General features: G+C 47.2%; 1 protein-coding gene across 4 annotated transcripts in view; it reads right to left on the bottom strand.

The window, feature by feature from the left end:
- Nucleotides 1-23,773, bottom strand: part of SNX30 (sorting nexin family member 30) — a 123,918-nt gene that overhangs the window by 8,070 nt on the left and 92,075 nt on the right. For all 4 annotated transcript variants that reach the window (XR_004054000.1, XR_004053999.1, XM_010370442.2 and 1 more), the window contains exons 7-8: nt 17,225-17,311; nt 2,716-2,868 (exon numbers count right to left, since the gene is read on the bottom strand). Coding sequence is in view for 2 of the 4 variants with exons in the window: in XM_010370442.2 (XP_010368744.1) it covers nt 2,716-2,868; nt 17,225-17,311 (240 nt within the window). In the remaining 2 variants the exon portion in view is untranslated. The remainder of the gene's footprint in view (nt 1-2,715; nt 2,869-17,224; nt 17,312-23,773) is intronic.

The following is a 23,773-nucleotide window of genomic DNA, read 5'->3' as shown; positions in this document are numbered from 1 at the left end:
AGGTGGGAGTTTTGAGGAGTGAGAAGGAATTCTGAGGAGTGGGGAGGAGTTCTGAGGAGTGGGGAGGTGGAATCCTGAGGTAGGAGGAGTTCTGAGAGGGGAGGAGGAATCCTAAGGTGGGAGAAGTTCTGAGGAGGGAGGAGGAATTCTAAGGTGGGAGAAGTTCTGAGGAGCGGGGAGGAGTTCTGAGGAGGGAGGAGGAATTCTGAGGAGGTGGGAAGAGTTCTGAGGAGGGAGGAGGAATTCTGAGGAGGTGGGAAGAGTTCTGAGGAGGGAGAAGGAATTCTGAGGAGGGAGGAAGAGTTATGAGGAGGGAGAAGGAATTCTGAGGAAGGAGGAGTTCTGATGAGGGGGAGGAGTTTTGAGGAGGCAGAAGGAATTCTGAGAAGATGGGAAGAGTTCTGAGGAGGGAGGAGAAGTTCTGATGATGGGGAGGAGTTCTGAGGAGGCAGAAGGAATTCTGAGAAGGTGAGAGGAGTTCTGAGGAGGGAGGAGGAGTTCTGATGAGGGGGAGTTCTGAGGAGGTGGGAGGAATTCTGAGGAGGTGGAAGGAATTCTGAGGAGGTGGCAGAAGTTCTGAGGAGGGAGGAGGAGACGGGCATCCTAGGTCAAGCCAGAAAAAGGAGTGGTGAAATTGCTTCCTGATTCCTCCTTGGTGACTCTGAGGTTAGAGAAGAAGCTAAACTCAGAAGCCCACCTTATATACAGAAGATGGTCTGGGGTCTGTGGCATTCCAGGTCCTGCTCTCTCCCTAGGCCATCACTTCCGATCTGCAATGGACTTTGTATGTCAGCCATGAGAAACCAAGGCCATACCAGTTTTCTATTTGGTCCTCAAATGTACCAAACTCTTTCCTATCCCAGGGACCTTGCATATGTTGTCTTCTTTACCTGGAATATATGTTCTCCAAGCCTCTGTCTCTGAGACTCAGATGAAATGTTATTTCCTCAGACTGGCCTTTCCTGCCCACTCTACCCACCCCTCCCACCCTTAGTCTGCATTATGCCCCCTGGTATTTTCTCCCCCTGTTTCCCGTTCTTTCCCTTATCTCACTCTGAAGCTGTGGGCTCCTCTGATGAATACATACCCTCCACAGGGCAGGAATCCTGCTGTTTATCAATTTGGTACACACTGCTCCTTGCACACAGCAAGTGCACAAAAAGCATTTGTTAAGTATGTATAGAAGCAATACCAGGCCGCAAGATGGTGGCCCTGCCTGTGATATAGTGGGAAGACAGATAAACATGTACTTAAGACCAGGGTTGGGTCCTCCCGGGACCAGGACTTTAGGAATGCTGGGATTAATTACCAAGGGAAGCGATGGAGACATTTGACATAGTTGGTTTTGTAGTAGTGGGAAGGCCGCTGAACAGCGGAGGGAAGGTGTGGGAGTTACGGAAAAAAGGAACTCTGGGAAACAGAATGCACTACTGCACTCCAACCTGGGTAACAGAGTTTGTGACCCTGTCACAATATACATACATACACACATATATACACATAAACATACACACACACGTATGTATATATATATTGCGACAGGGTCAAAAACTGTTACTCAGGTTGGAGTGCCGTAGTGCACAATCATGGCTCATTGTAGCCTTGAACTCCTGGCTCAAGCCATCCTCCCACCACAGCCTCCGGAGTAGCTGGAACTATAGGCATACGCCACCATGCCTGGCTCATTGTGTATCTTTTGTAGAGACAGAGTCCTACTACATTGCCTAGGCTGGTCTTGAACTCCTGGGCTCAAGCGATCCTCTCACCTCGGACTCTCAAAATGCTGGGATTACAGGCGTGAGCCACTGCACCTGGCCTCGCATTGGTTTGCTGGATATATGAATCAAGCAAACCTTGACTGAGGGGACTGGGCTGTAGCCTGATAAGAGTAATCTCCATGTGTGTGTGGTGTGGCATATGTGGGGGTTGTGTGTGGGGTGTGTGTGGTGTGTGTGGGGGTGTGTGGGGTGTGTGTGTGTGTGTGGTGTGTGGGTGTGGGGTGTATGCATGGGGTGTATGTGTATGTGGGATGTATGTGTGGGGGGTGTGTGTGGTGTGTGGGTGTGGTATGTATGTGTGGGGGTGTGTATGTGGGGTGTGTGTGATGTGTGTGTGTGTGTGTGCAGTGCTTAACCTGGGGTCCACAGGTCAAGGGGATCCATGAGTAAAACTTTTCAATAGTTCAATAGAATTGCTTTTTTCTGTAATCCTATATCCCTTTATTTTAGGTATTTAAAATCAGTATTTTGAAGTCCATTTAAAAAACAAATGAACAGTATTTTGATGAGGGATCCATAGGCTTCACCAGATGACCAAAGGGGTTCACTGCACAATCAAAGTGAAGGGCCCCTGTGTACAGAACCCCAACACAGAGTAAAATAACCCCAAAGCCTCCATTCGGTGGCAGCATGCCTGTGCTGAAAGTCTGACTGGCTCTGGGAAGCAACCAGCGCCAGGCCCAGAGAGCATGGAAGACCAGTGGGCTGCTTCCCCGGCAGCATGTGCAAGGGAAACCCCTGTGAGCACCCCCTCTGCTGCCAAACCCAGCACTACAGCCACACGGCCGGGCAAGGGCATGAAGCAGGAGTCAAGACTAAGCAGCTAAAATAAGGGAAGGAGACGAGACTAGCAGAAGTCCCAGCTTCTGGATTTCTGGTAGGCCCATGTGAAAGGCTCCGGCCATTAGAAACCAGTCTTGTTGGGCACACTCATTACCTTCTCATAATACTGGATGTTCTTGTCAGCCATCCCCATGAGTAGCTGCCGGAAGTCCTGCCTCTTGTTGTTCTGCCACCTCTCCATGTCAGCTTTCAGGTCAGCATTGAAACACTCCATCCGATCTTGACATTTCTCAACGTCCGCTGGCACCTGGAAAAGGGAGGGACACATGGGTGCCCTGCACACAGAACTAGCACCTCTTGCCTTGAGCTCCTCTGAGCACACATTTGTCAAAGGCTAAAGCCCTACATTAAAATGCCATCAACACGCTCCGTCCTCTCGAGGCATTTATTTGGAAGCAAAGACTTGGGTTTTCAGGTCTAAGGAGGAGTTCTGAAAAGGGGCTTTCCTAATCTGAATCTTCAAACCCATCCAAACACAACAGAGACTCATGGGGGACACCCCCATTTACACAAAGGAAGAAGAAACACTGCAAGTCAGAGTCACATGTCTTTGGTTCATTTTAGGATTTACTCATCCACACTTGAAAGTGTGTGCAGACTTTGCAAATACACAGCAGTATTTGCATTGTCCTGCTATTTTCCTGTGTCCCATATTAGAACTAGAAAAGAGGTAGGTTTTCCCAGATCACATGAACTATCCCATTGCTGTGACACTTGATGATGCCTTTCCTCATTAATCAGAGAATTGCAGTAAGACAACTACTGGCCAGCTGCCTCCTCTGAACCCCACATTATAAATAAACTGGAGGCTTGTTTATGCTTTTCCCAATAGCAGATATTTTAAAATGGAGAGTTAGAGAAGTCTGAGAAAATAGGAAGAAAGTTACTTATGCATGTCAAAAAAAAAAAAAGTGAAATTCAGGCTGGGCACGGTGGCTCACGCCTGTAATCCCAGAACTTTGAGAGGCCAAGGCGGGCGGATCACAAGGTCAGGAGATCGAGACCATCCTGGCTAACAAGGTGAAACCCTGTCTCTACTAAAAAATACAAAAAAATTAGCCGGGCATGGTGGCGGGCACTGTAGTCCCAGCTACTCAGGAGGCTGAGGCAGGAGAACGGCGTGAACCTGGGAGGCGGAGCTTGCAGTGACCAAGATCGTGCCACTGCACTCCAGCCTGGGCGGTAGAGCGAGACTCCGTCTCAAAAAAAAAAAAAAAAAAAAAAAAAAATCTGAAATTCAAAGAAGAAATAAACAGCAGCCTATTTCAAGTTTTTCTTAAAGAGGTTTACAAAACTTTCTCAAAAGGGAACTATGTCACTTGAAATTTCACAACTTTCACTTTGCGTTGGTGAGTTGCACCTATCCTGTGCAGCTGGAGTGGGCCTTGCGGCTACAGCACTTCCGAAAGCTGGCTTCTCTCTCCTAACTCAGGCACCCCACTGGGCCCTAATGGTGGTCAGGGAGCCAATACGCCCAAAGCTAGGTCAAACCCCCAATCTGCCAAATGTATCCCAACCACAAGTGAGGCCTTCCTTGTATGTTCGGTGCGGTGGGGCCCATGAACCAAACTGTCTCCAAGGCATGGCTCACCACTGGGAGTCCATTTCCATCGATCGGGGAGGTTTATACCCAGGCAAGGAGCTGACACAGAATGATGCCAATGAGAAAGACAGGCCTGAGGGAGCTGGACACCTTCAGGGTACTCAGCCGTCTTCTCCACAGACCACATGGAGATGGCTGTAGAACACACGAGCCAGGGAAGACACAGCCAAGGCAAGCGAATTCGAATGTGCCTGACAGGGGAACTAGACGTGGGTGAAACCAGGATGAGCTGGAGAGAAAGAGGTAACTGACACTTTAAGAAATTAAAAAGCAAGGAATTTTTCTGTTAAGACGGGGAAAGAGGCCTTCTTCAAAGTACGTAAGCTTCTGGAAGAAGGAAACAAGTACTGGGCTGGGTGCGGTGGTTCATGACTTCCAGCACTTTGGGAGGCCAAGGTAGAAGATCGCTGGAGGTCAGGAATTTGAGAACAGCCGGGGAAACATAGCAAGAACCCCATCTCTACAATAAGTAGGATGTGGTGGTGGTGCTGTGTTGTCCAGGCTGGTCTCGAACTCCTGGCCTCCAGCAATCCTCCCACCTCAGTCTCCCAAAGCACTGGAATTACAGGTATGAGCCACCGTACCAGGTCAGAGACTGACTTTTTCTTCTGATGCCATGATTTAAGTCTCTTTTGCCTCCTCCCAACACCACCCATTACTATTGGTTACCTCAGGAAAAAGGGAAATAAAAACCAGAGTATCCCGGTCTTGCCTCTCCAGAGTCACTCCAGGAATCAGCCTCAATGGAAAGATGCCCAGCGAGCCAGCATCTCTGGCTGGCTTCACCCCCCACAGGCACAGGCCAGTTCCCTTACCTGTCTCCTGGCCACTGCTCATATTTGCATCGGGGTGAGGGTGCTTATGAGCAACTTCCTATTTGCTTAATGAAACTTCTGCTGTGGGGAGAAAATGGAAAGGCCTGCAAAGAGAACCTCACCGGGACACGTGGAGAAGAGGGCAGCCAAGGTCTCTGAATCAGAGAACTTTTTACAGAGGAAAGATTCCCAGGTTTAAAGATTCCCAGGTCTGTTCTGGAGATAGGAACTCTGACTGACCCAGAAAAATTAGGGTCTAAACCACGGTTGTGGGTTTTATGACTACCTGAGCCTTGGTCTGGGAAATATTTGGCTTCTCAGTTTCACAACACATTCTGCGCTTGGCACTGAGGAATACAAAAGTGCTTGGGTCCCAACAGGCAAATCCTGTCTCCCGTAACCTACAGTCTAGTTAGAAGAAACAGGAACATGCCTAGACACTGAGGTGAGATGTTGCAAGTGTTGTCGCTTCCCCTGGAGCCCCCGTGATAAGCATGCTGAGGAGGACGGAGAGGGAGGCCAACCTGGGAAGATCGGGCCTCATGGAGGAAACGGCACTGAGGCGGCTCCTTAAAGATGACAGATGTGAGATGTGTGACCACTCGGAAGGCACTCCAGAGTGGCAGTACACGCAAGGGACAGAGGAGAGAAGACACCAGGACCCACTGCAGGTATCATGCACAGGCCGCAGGGCCCACAGCGGCATGGAGAGGGAACTGCAGCTCGCAAGATTGGCGGAGGGTGGCAGGGAATGAAGAGGCTGGGACTCGTCCTAAAGGCCTAGTTTCCTGAGGCCCAGTTAACTCATGCCCACTTCCGGAGAACAGAAAAAGCCCCACGCTTCCTCCGGCTGCAGTGGACAGCTCTAGGATGAAACTTCCAGAGCTTAGCTTGCACCTCGCCTGCCACTTACCAGGTGTGTGACCTGGGACCTGGCCTCAGCTTCTCTGTCTGGCTAATAATATCCTCTGCCTCACAAGGTCATCATGAGGTCAAACAGGCTAATATGTGTTAAGCGCTTTATGGAGTCCTAACTAGGAAGGGAGAGTTGGGCTGGCAGGACCAAGGGAAAGCAAAAAGAGAAGGCAGGTTAAGGTATACTTCTGCCTTTCTTCATGGTCCAGGACACATATCCTGCACAAATATTAGTAACACAATCTTCCTGCACCCAGCTATCACCAGACTCACAGTTAATAGAAAAATGCAAGTTTGCTCATTCAACCTTGGAGTTACCAGCACTACACAAAGCTCCCTTCAGTACACAGCACAAGCACCATTCTATGAAATCTCCAGTAAGCCTTTGTTTCCTGGCAGTCAGCTCCCTTCTTGCTGATCTGCCTGTTGCACTCTTACAATGTATTTTCCTACTTTCTCTAATATATCTGTTTTTCTTTACCTACAACTGTCTTGGTAAGTTCTTCTTATGCCTGCAACACTGGTTCCAGATAGTCATTGCACACCTGTGACACACTTGTGCCTGGCATATAGTAAGTGCTCAATAAACATTTGTTAGCTTATATCAGTATTATCAATATTATAATGTGCTGTTGACAAAAGATAATCTATCCTTTGCATTGCTCCTCAAGCTTTATTTCATGTGTTATGAAAAAGGTTTTCATTTTCCAAATACAAACTATATTATTATATGTTATGCCAAACATTATGCCACCCTTTGCCAATGCTACCCCACCCTGAGATTTCATCAGACACCAGAGATGAATCATCTCCAAACTATATATTAGCATGAGATTGCACTGGGCACCCTGGAACCAGGGTGGTGGCTCTAACACCAGAAGGGAGAATATGGAGTAAACCAATCTGGTGGAGACAGGACTGACAGATTTGGCAACTGGCTGCCCATGAGAAATAAAATAGAGGAAGTCAGAGAAGCCTGAAGTTTCTAGCCTGGATGACTAGGGTGGCCACCAAAGGCTCAGAATGAAGGACAGGTCCACAGCTCAGAGAAAGGAGGCAGTTGCAGCCAGGGGAAGAGTGACGCCTCCCTCCACAAAGCAGGGTGAGATAACAAGAAAATCAAACATAGCTCTTTTATAAAGGCTTATGGAAAAGAATACACAACCAAATTTTAAAACGAGCAAAGGACTTAAATATATCTCCAAAGAAGATAAACAGTCGGCTGGGCACAATGGCTCATGCCTATAATCCCAGCACTTTGGGAGGCTGAGGCAGGCAGATCACAAAGTCAAGAGATTGAGACCATCCTGGCCAACATGGTGAAACCTCGTCTCTACTAAAAATACAATAAAATTAGCTGGACGTGGTGGTGTGTGCCTGTAGTCCCAACTCCTTAGGAGGCTGAGGCAGGAGAATTGCTTGATTCAGGGAGGCGGAGGTTGCAGTGAGCCAAGATTGTGTCACTGCACTCCAGACTGGCGACAGAGCGAGACTCCATCTCAAAAAAATAAAGAAGATAAACAGTCAACAAGGACATGAAAAGATGCTCAACATCATAATCACTAGAGAAATTATAATCAAAGCCACAATGAGATAGCACCTCACACTCATCAGGATGGCTACTACCAAAAAAAAAAAAAAAAAAAAAAACCCAGAAAATAGGCCGGGTACAGCAGCTCACACCTGTAATCCCAGCACTTTGGGAGGCCAAGGCGAGCAGATCACCTGAGGTCAGGAGTTTGAGACCAGCCTGGCTGGTCTCTGCGAGGCAGAGATTGCAGTCAGCCAAGATCATGCCACTACACTCTAGCTTGGGTGACAGAGCAAGACTCTGTCTCAAAAAAATACGAGCACATAAATGTTGGTAAGAACATAGGGAAACTAGAACCCTTGTATGCTGTTGGTGGATTATAAAACAGTATAGCTGCTATGAAAAACAGTTTAAAATTTTAAATAGAACTACCATATGATCCTGCTGGATTCCACTTCTGAGTATATATCCAAAGAAATTGAAAGCAGGGTCTCAGAGACATTTGTATACACGTTTATAGCAGCATTATTCATGGTAGCCCAAAGATGAAAGCAACACAGATGTCCACTGATGAACGGATAAACAAAATGTGGCATGTATGAGTGTGTGTGTGTGTATGTCCCATATATATGGGATATTACTCAGCCTCAAAAATGAAGGAAATTCTAACACGTTACAACATGGATAAACGAAGGACATTACGCTGAGTGAAATAAGCCAGTCACAGGACAAATACTATATTATTCAAGATACGAGGTATCTAGAACGGTCAAAGTCATAGAGACATAAAGTAGAACAGGGGTTTCTAGGGGCTGGCAGGACATGGAATGGAGAGTTGTTTAATGGGTCAGTTTCAGTTCTGCAAGATGAAAAGAGTTCCAGATATCAATTGCACAACAACGTAAATGTGCTTAACATGACTAAGCTGTACACTTTTAAATGGTTAAGATGGCAAATTTTATATTCTGTATATTTTACCACAATATAATCTTTTTTAAATATGTGGAGGGAAAGGTGGGGCTGAGGGAGGCAGGGCCCAAGGTTTGAACTCACAGAGAAGTCAGCATGTATAGGGTTAATAAAGGACTCAGCAAAAGTCACTCGGAAAGGCGGGCACAGGAGGAGGAGCTGGTGAATCAGAATAGAGCTAGAGAAGCCTGGGGTGGTAGGAGTGAGAAGAGGATGGAGGGATTAAAAATAAGAAAATAAGAGGAACTGGGGTGAGCTGTCTGTGACCAGCTAGTGAAGTTCCCCAACGTGAAGAAAGGGAGTGCTGGCAACTCACACTCAGGCTCAGGCGTGTATTCCTCTCACCTTTGATTCTTTTTGGATAATGTCCTTGTAACAATCAATTCACTGACCAGTAACCCTAAGCATTCTTTTTATTTTTTTTTAATTTTATTCATTTTTGAGACAGGTCTTGCTCTGTCACTCAGGCTGGAGTGCAGTGGCGCAATCACAGCTCACTGTAGCCTCAATCTCCCAAGCTCAAGCAATCCTTCTGCCCCAGCCTCCAGAGTGGCTGTAACTACAAATGCACACCATCACACCCAGCTAATATTTTTATTTGGAGTAGGAGCAAGGTCTTGCTACTTTGCCCAGGCTGGTCTTGAACTCTTGAGCTCAAGCGATCTCCCGTCTTGGCCTCCCAGAGTGCTGAGATAGTAACAGGTGTGGGCCACCACCCTAAGCATTTCTTCTCATCTCAATGTTTTAACTTTTGTGACTGAGGTATTGTTACGGTTGTGCTGTCATGCGTCTGAAGGATGTTGAGATGGCACAGCACTGCTAATGGTTGGGTGTTGCTTATCATAACACCAAGGAAAAATATCACCAGATAAGACATCAAAAGACAAAAACTTATATAGAGGGGACAAAATTGCATTTTTCACATTGGTTCCCAATCTCTCATGATAATTTCCATTACAGAATACAGGTTGTTAGTGCAATGACAGAAGAGTCACGTAGATGGGACTGTGCATTTCTGTGTGCTAGGGAATGGGATAGTAACTTAAATTCACCAACATTCATTTAAAAATGTATTACTCAGTGAGCCAAGATCGAGCCACTGCACTCCAGCCTGGCAACAGAGCAAGATTACGTCTCAAAAAAAAAAAAGCATTACTGAGCTCCTTCCATGTGCCATGCATTTCCGGGCCCTAGAACAGAAATCTCAACCTAAGTCTCCTTCTTGGAGCTGGGTTGGAGATGTCACATTATCTGCTCTCATGATGACCGTAGGTTAGGAAAATCTCCAAACTACACAAGACAGATATAATCCCAAAGCGTTAGGGAGAGGGGAACTTGTGGCCGCTGTGGGACAGGTTCCAGGACCAGTGACAGCCACACGCTGCTGGGTGAGCAGGGGACAGGGCTCCCCAACTGGCAATGTGTGAGTGGCAGCGAGATTGGTCCCCTGCCCTCTGGGAAGCCAGAGCCCCCAGGCTGGTCATCTCCAGCTTCCAGCAACTGTGTTTTCAGTGTCTATTTGAACTATAAGGTGAAAACAGGTAAGAAAACACTGAGACAGGCTCAAGTTTGAAAAGCAGCCATGGAATTGGGCAAAGAGAAAGTCACCGGCTCTCTGAATGAATGCTTTCTTTAATAATAGATAAAAACAAACTTCAGAGGATGGCCAGTGGGGAGTGAGGGAGGGAGAGGTGAGGGCATGAGATGAGGAGTAGAGAGGCTGACAGCAAGAGAGCCACAATGACACGAGAGTGAAGCCCCAGGGAAGGCCACACGCACTCTCCCTACCTGCCTCGGGAAAGGCAGGGCGCCCCCTCAGGGAGCACAGCTGCTGGGGCCTGCGCCCTGGGGAAAGGCGTCAGCTTTGGTGCCAGATGCACCTGGGCCCCAAACTGGCTCCACCATTTGTTAACTTTGGCACTTAAGTTCCACGCTTCCCCTGACCCCGGGCCCCCATCTATCACGTGGGGACCACCGCACTGGCAGAGAGGATGGATGCGGTGGGACGTAAGTCAGCTGCGGGGTTGGGGGAGTTCCGCCTGCTCAGGCTGGAGGCACCTGGTCTTCTGCCCCACGCTGAGGGTCCTCACTTGCCAGAAGGGTCTGGAAACGACAGACACCAGGCCCCACTCTCTGGTCTGCGGAAGCTCCATATGTAGAATTCTCCCTGCTACCAGTTTACAATTGGCATTCTCACTTCACTACCTGTCACATCTTTCCCATTCTAGAACATTCACCATCCTGGTGGTTCTAAGAGCTGTCCAAGGTCTACAGCCTTCAATAGGTTTGTCCAGAGAGGCAATTTCCACTTTCCCTCTGCTCTTCTCTCAACCAGAGGAACACCTCTGTGCACCTTTCCACTCCCAGTCACCTCCACACGACACACCCACTCTTCCCACACCAATGTCCTACTCCCCTCCATGCCCATGCCCCCGAAAACACCATACCCGCCCCCCCACACATGCCCACCATGCGACCTCCCTACACATCACGCGTCCTCCCTACACATCACGCGCCCTCCCTACACACCACACACCCTCCCTACACGCCACACACACCCTCCATATATGCCATGCGCCCTCCCCACACACACGCCATGTGCCCGCCCCACACACACACCACGCGCCCACCCCCCTCCACACCGACACCCCAGGTCCCCTCCACGTGGCCCATCTCTCTTCACCTGCACTCCAACACCACCCGTTTAAACTTCTTCAGCTGGCACTGCACCCAGGATGAGGCTACCTGTGAGTCAGGGCCTAAAACAGCACCCCGCCCTTTTTTTTTTTTTTTTTTTTTTTTTTTTTTAACCTTTTGAAGATAACTAGGAATTCTGTGAAGCCTTCTCCCTGGCAACCCTTCTTTGTTCTTTTTGGAGCTCGTTATACCGACTGTATTAGCACTGAAAAGAGTCCAACGTGGAAGACAGGAAAAGGCAAAAGCTCCCTCTCCGTTACCCTCACTGTCATTCGAGGGTGCAGATGCTCCCGGTCCCGTTTTAAATGCAGTTCTTCAGCTTCTCCTCATCTTCTGTAAGAGCTCTGATGCCCCCTACCTTCCACGGTGGGTTAGATTCTAAGGTGTGCACCAGGCTGTGGCCCAACAGGTCCAGCAGAAGGCAGCCAGCCCCTACTAAGTAAGTGCATGTTGCTTCTCCAACCTCACAATTAACATGTAGAAGGCCAAGTCTCCAAAGCTCCATCTGCCTAGGAATCACCACCTCAGTGTCTGCTGAGCTTTCTCCAGCCTTAGCCCAACCACAAAGCAAAACTTTGCATTCTCGGACACCACCATTCTTCCCCAGCTCCAGAGGCCTCCGCACCCTCTGTCGTTAGTATGCGCTCCTCCAGCCCAAGACGTTCTAGGACTCCCCTAAGAGGATCACCCCACTTTGAAATTTGCAGGGAAGGTCATGGAGACAGGTGAGGCCAATTCCTTCCCCTGGGTTACAAAAGAGTGATCAGATTTTGATGCCACTCCATGACTCCACAGAAATCAACTTTCCCTCATTATCTGCAACAAGTTTTTCAGGTTTCGGTTTCACCTGACAACGAGGTAAGCCCCCAGACTCCCTCGGATCTTCTGCTGGCCATGCCCATACCAGGGGCCCTCTCCTCCCCAGCACTCCTGTGACAGTCCCCTGAGCTACCTTGCTCCCACCATCAGTTCCCAACAGACCTGGCCGAAGCCCTGGGATAGAATCAGCCCTAACCCACTTCCGAATTCCCTGGCTTTTTAAAACAAAATCTCATCAACAGTAGCTCTGGCTTCATGAACTCACAACCCCATCAGGCAAAGCACAGCAAAAACCTTAAGTTGCTCATTTCCTCGGCATCCACCAAACCTCCTGATGGGCTGTCGGGGAGGACAGGTGTGTGGAGGGGTAGGGAGGCAGGGGAAGCTTGAGGACACAGGAAACAATGTCTAAAACCTTGTGGTCAGAAAAGGGACTTCTTAAAATATGTGACAGCAAACCCAGAAAACAAAGTTCTCCACCCACACTCCTACTGCAGCCAGTGTGGACACGGGAGGCTCCTTCAAGGGAGCGTCTGTCATGATGTCAGACACTACTTCTGATGTCAGACACTACGCCAAGCACTTTATGGCATCACGACAATCACATGTGTCAGGCAACGGAGGCCCACAAAGGTTGAGGAGCAGATCCGGGAAAGCTGGGGCACAGCTGGGCTTTGAACCCAGGGCCCTCTGATTCTAAATCCTGTGCTTGAACCATGCTGGACTTGGACAGGCTGCCAACTGCACCCTCCTCTGCCCACCAAGGCAGCTGCTGCCCCAGACCCAAAGGTGGCAAAGGATTTCTGCTGCCGCCACTGTTACTTTACACTCACTGGCACACCACCATGACAGTCCATTTTGTCTTTAAAAATAACAATTGCTAAATAAGTAGCAAAGTGAATGTGGCATGGCTCAACATCCCACCAGGAAGAGGGAAAGTGAAGACGGCCTGGCCACAGTGTGCTAGGAGAGCGCAGGTGTGTGTTCAGGACTGACTAGTCATTTTCATTGACTGGGAGGAAACCCTTAGCCTCTGGTAGAATTTCCGTGGCCAAGAGGATGAGCCATGTGGGTAAGTGGAGTCCGGGAAGGCGGAGAACAGCAGCAGCCAAAGATTTCCACAGCGCGGGGAGTTGACAGGAATCACCCAGACCCACAGGAATGTGAGGCCGGGAGCCCTGGCAGGCAGCTGTGGGGTATGAGGGCGCCAAAACCAGTGTCTCGCTCTGCTCGAGACTGCTCCAAGCCTGGCATGTGCTTCCAGCAGCCAGCAAGGCAGGCGCACTTAAGACTTAACTCAGCCTATTATTCCGAACCTTCAGCTCCTGGCTTTGGAAAGGAATGTGTCCTGTATAGGGCTGAACATATTAAATGACAGTATCAGCCTGAGAAAGCCTGTATTCAGTGCTGAGCTTGTACAGATGCTATTTACAGAACCACACACATGACGTCTTTAAGATGCAGAATCCTCGGTTTCCAAACAAGGCCAGCGGCAGAACTTGTTGGTTCTCCTTCCCTCCCTAGCCAGGAAAAGTGACTTCTATTTTTCCTTAAATATTTAACTGACACATAAAAGTATATACACTCCAGGCGTATGACGTGATGATTTGATACATGTACACACTGTGTAGTGATGATCACAATCAAATTAATGAACACATCCATCACCACCCACACTGTGCATGGAATACCCAGGATTTTGCTCACCTTATAACTGAAAGTTTGTACCTTTTGACCATGATTTCCCCCATCCTGAGTCCTGGCAACCACCGTTCTACTCTCTGTTTCTATGACTTCAACTTTGTTAGATTCCACATATAAGTGAGATCACGCAGTTATCTGTTTTTCTGTGAATGACTTATATCTTTACATTTGCGGGCTAAATGCAAACTTTTAAAACATATTCAAACAAATCATCCTATGTCATCCCTTTAAATCCCTTCGTTGAAAGGAAACTTTTAAAATATACACAAATAAATCATCCTAAGTCATCCCTTTAAATGAGACCGAGACATGGCTCAGCAGATGTTCCAGAATATCACAGGCCAGTTCAGGACTCGTCAGTGGAGCAGGCCACAGGCAGGCAGAGGGCAGTTGTGAGCACATGGCTGCATTTATGCTGTCACTTCCCTTATGAAAGACAAACAGGATGGAAGAAGAACAGCTGTGGCAGGAGGAACCAGAGGGAGGGTGCCAGCTGCATACGCTGGGCCAGTGACCACAGTTCCAACCCTCATCATCTGCCTTTCTGTAGATATATGCAGCCTTTACGCTCTGGTGTAAATCACTACCGGTGATGCTGGAATCAACACAACAAACATGCACAGGATGGAGAGCCACTCGGCATCAAAGAGGCTGGGCAATTTGTCCAGCTCCTTTGTGCCTCACTTCCTCACCCATGAAACGGGGAGAGAATAATGCCTTCCCTCTGGGCCTCAGTGACCACTGCAGTGATCCTGTGATGCAATTAACATTAAAGACACTACACAAAGCCAAGGTGTATCATTTCTGAGGTGTGAGTTTCAAATTCCAAAGCTGGTTCCTTTCCAGGTATGTCTTGGCATGGCGGCAGCAGCAGGAACCACGGCAAAAGAGGAAAACCCCGCAGCTCTGATGTCAAACCATTTCCCTGAAATGCGGGTCCCTGCTATTATCTTACTAACGTTCCCCACCCTCACCCCCTTCTTTGAAAACAAATACACCTTCCACTTACAAACCAAAGAGAGGCAGAGTGACGGAATGGTAGGTGGCAAGATACTAAAGTCAGACGGCAGGGTGCCATCCTAGCTCTACCAGCGCTAGCTGTGTGACACTGGGCCTTGGTTTGCTCATCTCTCAAATGGGGATAATAAAGGTACCTAAACCTCATGGTTGTGGTATGGAATCAATGAGATTTTACACATACATGCACATATACACACACACAGTTGTCGCTTCACTATCTGGTGGGGTGGGGTGGGGATTGGTTCCAGGACTTCTGAGACATCAAAATCTGTGAATGTTCAAGCCCTTTATATAAAATCATGTAGTGTTTGCCTATAACCAATGCACAGCTTCCTGTATACTTTAAATCATCTCTAGATTACTTATAATACCTAATACAACATAAATACCTTATACATCATTGTTATACAGGTTGGGCATCCCCAATCTGAAAACCCAAAATGCCCCAAAATCCAAAACCTTTTTTTTCTTAAGATGGGGTCTCTCTATGCTGCCCAGGCTGGGGTGCAGTGGCCATTCACAGGTGCAATCATAACACACTACAGCCTCTAACTCCTGGCCTCAAGGGATCCTCCCACCTCAACCTCCCCAGTAAGAGGAAATACTGACCTGCACCACTATGCCTGGCTCAAAATCTGAAACTTTTTGAGGGTCAACATGGTAGAGGTGGGCAACTCCACACCTGACCTTATGTGATGGGCTGCAGTCAAAACTTTGTTTCATGCACAAAATTATTTTAAAAATTCTATAAAAGTACCTTTAGGCTATGTGTATAAGGTGTATAAGAAACAGAAATAAATCTCATGTTTAGACTTTGGTCCCGCCCCTAAAATAGCTCATTATGTATACACAAATATCCCAAAATCTGAAACGCTTCTAGTTTTAAGCATTTGGGATAAAAGACAGGCAACCTGTACTGCATTAGTTTTTTTTCCTTGTGTTATTTTCTACTGTTGTATTATTATTTTTTATTGTTTTTTTTTCCCCAATACTCTCAATCTGCAATTGGCTAAATCTGCAGATGTGGAACCCACGGATCTGGAGGGCCAACTGTGAGTGTGTGTAGAGCATATGTGCAAGAGACAGCGAGAGCGCTTAGCATGCTGCAAGGGCAAGCACTTGCATATTGGCCATTATTACTCATTTTTAATTCCGGCTCAGGGAAGAGAAAGACAACAAACAGGGTGACCAATACAACAGATGCATTTTTACAACTGTGATCCTCTGTCTAGACCCAAAACAGAGAACTGCCTTTGCAAAACTTACAACTGAGGAAATTATGACAGTGAGAGAGTTCAGACCTAACCCATTCCATCTTGCTTCTAACCTTTAAGCTGTCCTTGTTCATTCCTGGGCGTAGGATGAACTAGCCTTGAGAAGGAATTCAGTTTATGGTTTGACTCTGAAACAATACTGATAATAGCCCTTTCCTGAAAAGACCTCCTTCTTACCTGGCAACCAGTCTGCTTTTGTAGGATTAACAAATTAGCTACTTAGAAATTAAGGTTTAGGGGTCATGAGGCCTCTGGCTCCAAGAGCCTAAACCTCCCTAAATTGTTCCTGGAGATAACATCACTACTGTAAAACCTAAGATCAGGGCTTGACATGTTCTGCAGACCCTGTACTCAATGGATCAGCTGACACCACCCAGGTGGTAATCTGGCTCAACCAGTTCTGCGATCCCACCCAGGAGCAGAAGACCCCAAGAAAACCTCACTTCCACCCCCTATATTTCCATCTCCAACCTGACCAATCAGCACTCCCCACTTCCTAAGCCCCTACCCACCAAATTATCTTTCAAAACTCTGATCCCCAAATGCTCAGGGAGATTGATTTGAATAATAGTAAAACTCCAGTGTCCCATACAGCTGGTTCTGCATGAATTACTCTTACGCCATTACAAGTTCCTTGTCTTGATAAATCAGCTCTGTCTAGGCAGTGGGCAAGGTGAACCCACTGAGCAGTCACAAACACTGGAGCCAGAAGGCATCCTAGACAAGCTAGATCAGTGCTGCTCGAACTCTGTGGAGTAAAGGGCCACTTTTTGTTGGCTTTTTTTCCCCAATTCGACCAAGTTGTAGTCCTGCTGTGCAGAACCAGCATGCAGCTTGCTCCACGCGCAACTCCTCACACGAGTTTAACACGCTCGTCTTGAGTGTTCAACACAATGTGTACAACTGGTTCTGCGGCAACATCAAATTCCTATAGAAGTTTCCAAGTGCTTCTATACTTTCCTCATCATGGATTGTAGAGTTTGTGGGCCGATGAATCACACTTTGAAAGCACTGTTCTAGGCTATTCTTTCCTCCTCTCTGCAATTAGGCCCAGGAAACAGTAGAAAACTCAATCCCAAGTGAACACTAGGAACTCGCAGAAGTAGGACAGAAAAGGGAGTGAAAAAGGGCAATTTCATCAACGTAGCCCAGCCAGCACTGACCACGCGTAGTCACACAGATCTAGAGATGAGAATTTACTTAGCACCAGCAGGGAGACCACAGCTTTGCAGCCCTTCCCAGGTGGCTTCCCTGACCTTGGGGCGGTCTTCCTTCCGCAGAGCCACAGCTTCCAGTTTGGCTTCATACTCTGCTTGAACTTGGTCCCTCTTCTTCAATACACTCTGTGGGAGGCAGAGAAGAGAAGCATGTAACACTGAGTCCACAAAGGGGCCTCCCATCCCCAAGTGATTGCTTCTTTTCCCCCACGCCTCCTCAAATTGAGGCCTACCCCGGGGCCCAGCCACGTGCTTCTAGGACAGTCTGGCCATGGCAGAAACTCTGGAGGAAGCAGGGGAAAGGAGGGAAGAGAAGAGAACCACTCCTGAGGCTGGGGTTTCTAGTAAAGTAACTAAACCCTGATGCTGAAAGGAAAGAAATTCTAGGAAAAGGCAAGTAGGGGAAACAGCACCCATCCATTTTCACACTGCTGGGAGGATTCTCCACTTCACTGTGTGCAGCCAGAGCCCAGCTGTGCAGAAATGTGGAGCTTTGCAGGCTACAATGCTAGATGTTCTCTGAAATCTTAAAGGAAAAGTCTAAGAGAACTCTTTACTCTTCAGTTCAGTGAGTGGACCCCTAGTGGACTGATCTGTTCATTGAATCATTCATTAGCCACTTACTAGTCCTCTACTCCGATCCAGGTGTAGAAAGAGCAGAGAGACGCACTCCCTACCTGAGGGGTTCAGTGTGACAGAGGCTCAGACACAGTATGTGTCTGTATGTGCTAAACGGGCTATACATGTGCAAGTCCAGAATTCCTAGAACCATGCAGCCAGCCCACCAGAGTGAAGGGTCAATGGGCCCCATGAGAGCCAGCCCAGGATGGGACAAGAGTGAGGCAAGCCAGGCACCCGGAGTGCAAAATGTAAGGAGACACTCCCTCTTTGGCCCATGCAGTACAACGTTGGCACCTGAGAGTGAATGCCCCTGTAAATCTGTGCCAGGATTCCCCTCACTTCATCTGAGCTCTGCTGCTATGAATCCACTAAGCAAAACAGAAAAGCTTCTAGTCAACCTTCTAGAAAAGTATCTGTTTCATCAACGGGTTTCTTTTTCCTTCCTTTAGTAGAATCACAAGTGGCAAACCAAGAGTGATGAGACCTTTCTTTTCCACTAACTCAAAGAAATAAATTGCTATGAAAGTTTCTAATCAGGCACTTTCCCCATAGGGGACCTTCCAGCAGAGTGTGGAGTCAGGGCAGGAAAGAGTCACTCCCTGGCTAAGCACAGGCACCCCGTGTCCCTGACTGTGCTAAAACGTGACAGGCAACTGAAGAGTTGAGAGTGCTGCGGGTTCAACCTTTTAATGGAATGTGTCAATACTGGGAACCTCAAGTCTTCCTCTGAAAAGTTTGCTTTGAGAAGTATTTTATCAAGAAATGAAAATGAGGTTAAAATTACAATAATTTTCCGTCAATTGCCACTCAGCTGTCTCCTAAGTGCCCTGACATTTCCTCCCCACATTCATTCATCTTTGAATAGGAATATTGACAGTGCTGTTCAATGGAACTTTCTGCTACAATGGAAATGTTTTATAACCTGCACTAATCCAGGAGCCACTGCCTCTTTGTGCCTACTGAGCACATGAAACAAAGCTAGCAGGACTGGGGAACTGGGTTTACATTTTTATTTCATGTTACTCATTTGAATTTAAACTTAAAGAGCCACATATGGCTAGTGGCTACCATACTGGATGACATAAATCTATAAAGTTAAAAAAAAAAAAAAAAGTACTTTGTGGACTTCACATAGCCCAAAAAATAATCTAAATCTATTGGTCTGGTACCATCGGTAGTAAAAATCCTCTTCTCTATGGATGTGCAAATGTGGTTCCCCAAGGTGCAACGGAACAGCAGGGTGGGGGCTGTTTTGGCTGCTTACCATTGGTGTGCACTTCCCTTCACAGGACGCCTAGCATCTTACTGGAAAAAACATCCAGTACCACATATCCAGACTAGCGCTTCCAGGAAAGAGCACGAGTTGTCCCAGTGACATACACTCTGTCAGTGTGGCAAGAACCTCCTAAGACAATGCCAGCACAGCCTGGGGGCACTGCTGGGGTTGCAAGACCCCTGGGACTGTGAGGGGTTGGGGGGAGATGCACCAACCCCACTCAGCTACAATAGTCCAAATGCGTCTCCTCTCCCCATGCCCAAAACAGATGAGGGAGCCTGCAGATCCAGCCATATCCCTCCCTCCAGTTAGCCTGGGCCTGCCTTGGCCCACAGGAGAGGCAGGGTCTCTGTCTCTCAGTGTTATCCAGCGTGGCCAGAACGCTGCCCTCTCGCGCAGGCCGACTGGAGGATCTGCCCTAACAGCCCTGCATCGCTGGACAGCACAAAAGGCTCCCAGTAACCCTGAAGAGGCGAACGTGCATCATCCCTTTTCTACAGATGAGGAGACCAAGGGATGGTGGCGGGCCCTCTTCAAGGCCACACCTGGCTCACGGCACAGCAGTGGCTCATTCAGGCTGTTCTCGCTGCCTTCCGGTATGTGGCTTCGCAGCTGGCCCACGATCCAACCACGCTAAAGGTTGGACAATGTGTTCTGAATCAAGACAAACTACTGACGACCGCCACCCTCACTGGGACGCCTTTGCACACTGTTGGTGATGTTCTGAGAGGATGGCTCCCCAGCCCAGTCTCTACTGATAAAATTGGTCAAACCAGCCTGTGGCTCTGAGATGAGGCCCGACCTGGCAGTGGGGTAAAGAGGCCAAGAGAGGCCCCTCCATCATTGAATGACAAGCAGAAGAGAGTCATCATCTGAACTTCTCGCGGAACTTTATAGGGATCGGCATCCCATGGATATGACACATCAAAAAGGCGAAGGGCACAGTGAGAATTTCCTCCTCACGCTTCATGCCACCTGCCCTCCTCTACACACCCATCCCCACACTGCTTCTGCCCTGCCTTCATACATCTTCGTTCATCTAGCCAGGGATGGGGATAGAGCAGAGAACAAATCACAAAACCATGTGGAGCTTATATTCTAGAGGAGAGGCAGACAAGAAGCAAGTAAAATATACAGTAGGTAGCTCTGGGCATTAGGAGGAAAAATAAAACAGGAATGGAAGGTAAGTATCAAGGGTTTGGGGAAGGCAAAATTGTACATAGGGTGCCCAAGGAGGGCCTCACGCTCACAAGGTGACTTTTAATTAGAGATATGGAATAAATTCCTCTCGGACACTTATTTTTTTAAACATTAGAACATTTTGTTGCGATTTCAAGTGGTCCTAATAATCTGGAACTTTACTATCTCTATTTTCCAGTGAAGAGAAGACAAACAACTCTTTTTTTTTTTTTGAGACGGAGTCTCTGTCGCCCAGGCTGGAGTGCAGTGGCGTGATCTCGGCTCACTGCAAGCTCTGCCTCCTGGGTTCCCGCCAAACTCCTGCCTCAGCCTCCCGGGTAGCTGGGACTACAGGCGCCCACCACCATGCCCGGCTAATTTTTTTTTTTTTTTTTGTATTTTTAGTAGAGACGGGGTTTCACCGTGTTAGCCAGGATGGTCTCGATCTCCTGACCTCGTGATCCGCCCGTCTCAGCCTCCCAAAGTGCTGGGATTACAGGCTTGAGCCACTGCGCCTGGTCGACAAATGACTCTTTAACAAATAAATTACAAGGAAAAATAAATGGATAAAGAAGGATTTTTTAATATTTAAGAAACATACCAATCAATGTATAGATCCTGTCTGGATCTCAATTTGGAAAAATAAACAGAAACTGTGTCTGAGACAAAATGGGGAAATCTGAACACTAACTGGATATTTAAACATAATTAGGTAGTCCTTAAAAAAAAGTTTGTATTTTAGAGATACGTACTAAATGTTTCTGTACGAAGTAATATGATTTCAGGATTTGTGTTAAACCATGGGGTGGGAGTTGGGAGCAGCATTAAGAGAGAGACAGAACCAGATGAGTCACGAGTGGGCAACTGCTGATGCTGGCTAGGATACGTGCAGGATGGCTGGGATCCGCGCAGGATGGCTGGGATACATGTGGGTTTATTGCTTTCACTCTATTTTGTGATATGTTTGAATTTTTCTATAATAAAAAGGCTAAACAATAGAAACATCCAATAGATGATATCTGTCATCCAAATGTTTGTAACAAATTAATAACAGTCATTAAGAGGTCTATAGTTACGTCATCCATGAAATATTAATCAAACAGTCTTTATCTACAAAGACAAAACGTTTAGAAGAGTTGGATGACAGATGCATTCTGTGGTTTGGCTTTCAACATCTGCACTGGATTTGTCCCAAGAAAGACCACAGTGGTCAGTATTTACAGGAAAGCGCAGCGTCCCTTCCCCACCCCCAGACTCTTGCAAATGTCTTCCCCTGCCAAGGCTGTGGGCTCACAAACTATGGGAGGGGGAAAGGCAGAAAAAGAGCCCCAGCGCCAAAGGTCAGCAGCTACCAAAAAGCCTCTTCAAGCCCACCAAGTTTTTCAGCTTCAAAGCTTTGTGGAAGAGGGACGCTAGGATGCAGGGCTGGAAGAGGATACCAAAGCAGCAGGAACAGCTCAGCCCCCCGAAGAGAACAGCAGGATGGGTGGTTCATATTCCTGTAGGCCAGGGCTGACGACCCAAGACCCAAGTGGAATTCATGTAGAGTAATGGGTGATCAGTAACAAAGAACAAATGAGAATAAAAATAAAATACCCACATAGTCCTGTGGCTTAGGGCAGCCCTCTAGAAGGGCACTTTCCTGCAGGCAGGAAAACGAGTCTGATTTGGTCCTAGTTATATCACCAGCTCCGGTTAAATGACTGAGTTCAGGTTACCCCTTTCAACATGCTCCTTTTACATATTCATTCTATGGAAACCAGGACCACCTGTGATTTAGATGTCCTGGGGCAACGTTGGTAATACTGAAACCACACATTACCCTCATTTTAAGAGATATTTGTACATACAACTTGGAAAATTTAAAGGAGGGGGAGAAGTCATACATAATCTCATCACGCAGAACAACCAGTAATACATTATTTCTTCCCTTCTGGTCATTTTCCTTGAATGGCTTCTTTGATACTTCCCATTTCTGTTTCTCTGCCTGCACACTTGTTATTCAGATGGTCTAATCCTCTAATTTTCATATTTTTTTCTTCAATTTTCTTTTGGTTTCTTTTCATGTGTGACATCCTTAACTTTTTCTTCTAACTCTTCTATTAATTTTTTTATTCCTATCATGGTTTTAATTTCCAAGAGCTCTTTGTTCTCTGAATTTTAAAAAATTACTGTTTTATGGCTGTGATATCTTCTCTTTTGGAAAATATTCACAATTTTTTTCCGGAAATTTTCTTCTCCATCAGTGTTTCATTCGGTAGGCTTTTTCTTGTTTTTACTTCTGATATTCATATTTGAATCTTCCCTTACATATCTGGTGACCCTTATCTGTCCACTCATCCAAGAGGGAAACTCCATGGAAATGGATTGAAAGCTCTCTGCACAGAGGGCTTGCTGACATTCTCCATTGGAGACTCGGCTGGGCCCTTTCATCGAGGAACCACCCTGGCTCTCCACCGCCAGCCAATATCCGTATCTGTGGGTACCTTCTCTTGGCCCACCCAGATTTTCTAGAAAAGGCTCTTTTCCTCCTTGCATGGAAGATCTAAGGCAGAGAGCCAAGCAGGAGAAGAGTCCCAACATCAGTAATCTTTCACTGAACACCCTCAAGTGTGCCTAGAGTCTCTTGGTCCAGAGAGGCCCCCTCCAGAGAATTGACCCCCAGTTCTGCCAAAGTGGAGAAGGAACTAGCCCCTGTGTGAGCAGAGAGGAGAGGATCGGAAGCTAGGATTCTTAAACAGACTCTAGATTTATTCTTCTCTTCAGCTCTACTTCAGTCCCAGAGGGGCGTGGTACTGCCAACTCTTGACCCTTTTGGAGGGTTCCACGGGGTAAACCAGGTGACGTCTCAGTTATTTCCCCCACAGTCGGTTTCAAAATCAGCTTGAGTCATTTAGTACTTACCAAAATTGTACTGCTATTGCCTCCTTGCCTGTTGCTCTTGTCTGTGGGCTTGTGACTTTTTTCAAAATCCTTTTAGTGTCATTTTGGTGAAGTTTAAATGTGTATTCAGTCTGCCATTACTGGGAATCTCAGAGTTTTCATTTTAATATTTTTCTAATTTTTTAAAAATCCTTTGAAATCGTATATATTTCACATCCTGCTTCTTCACATTATTTTAGCTGCAAGAAATTAGCCACTCTGTATAATCTCTTTTGTTCAGGAAAGGGGACATTTTTTCCCTGACAACTCAATCTTCCAGAAAACTCTTCATTTCGGTTTTGGAAAGGCACCGGAAATGGCCAACGTACAGCACCAACTGGTCGCGTTCCCGGAGCCTGACTCATTAGCGCCACCTTGTGGTCCTGTGGGGAAGAGGTGGGGAGGCTGAAGAAACCTGACAATTTACACCGACTTTTGAAAAGGACTACCCCGGAATGTTGTGCAAGTTATCTCCAACTGGAAGACAAATGTTGTCTTTAAACCAAAACTTCTGCATCCACATCTCACACTTGTAATCTCGATTACCAACAATGTCCATATTATTAAATCCAACAGATATATTTTGCTGC

The sequence above is a fragment of the Rhinopithecus roxellana genome, chromosome 16, assembly GCF_007565055.1.
Source record: "Rhinopithecus roxellana isolate Shanxi Qingling chromosome 16, ASM756505v1, whole genome shotgun sequence".
Lineage (NCBI taxonomy): Eukaryota > Metazoa > Chordata > Mammalia > Primates > Cercopithecidae > Rhinopithecus > Rhinopithecus roxellana.
The sequence above is the reverse complement of the archived record's forward strand: the minus strand, read 5'-3'. Positions and strand labels throughout refer to the sequence as shown.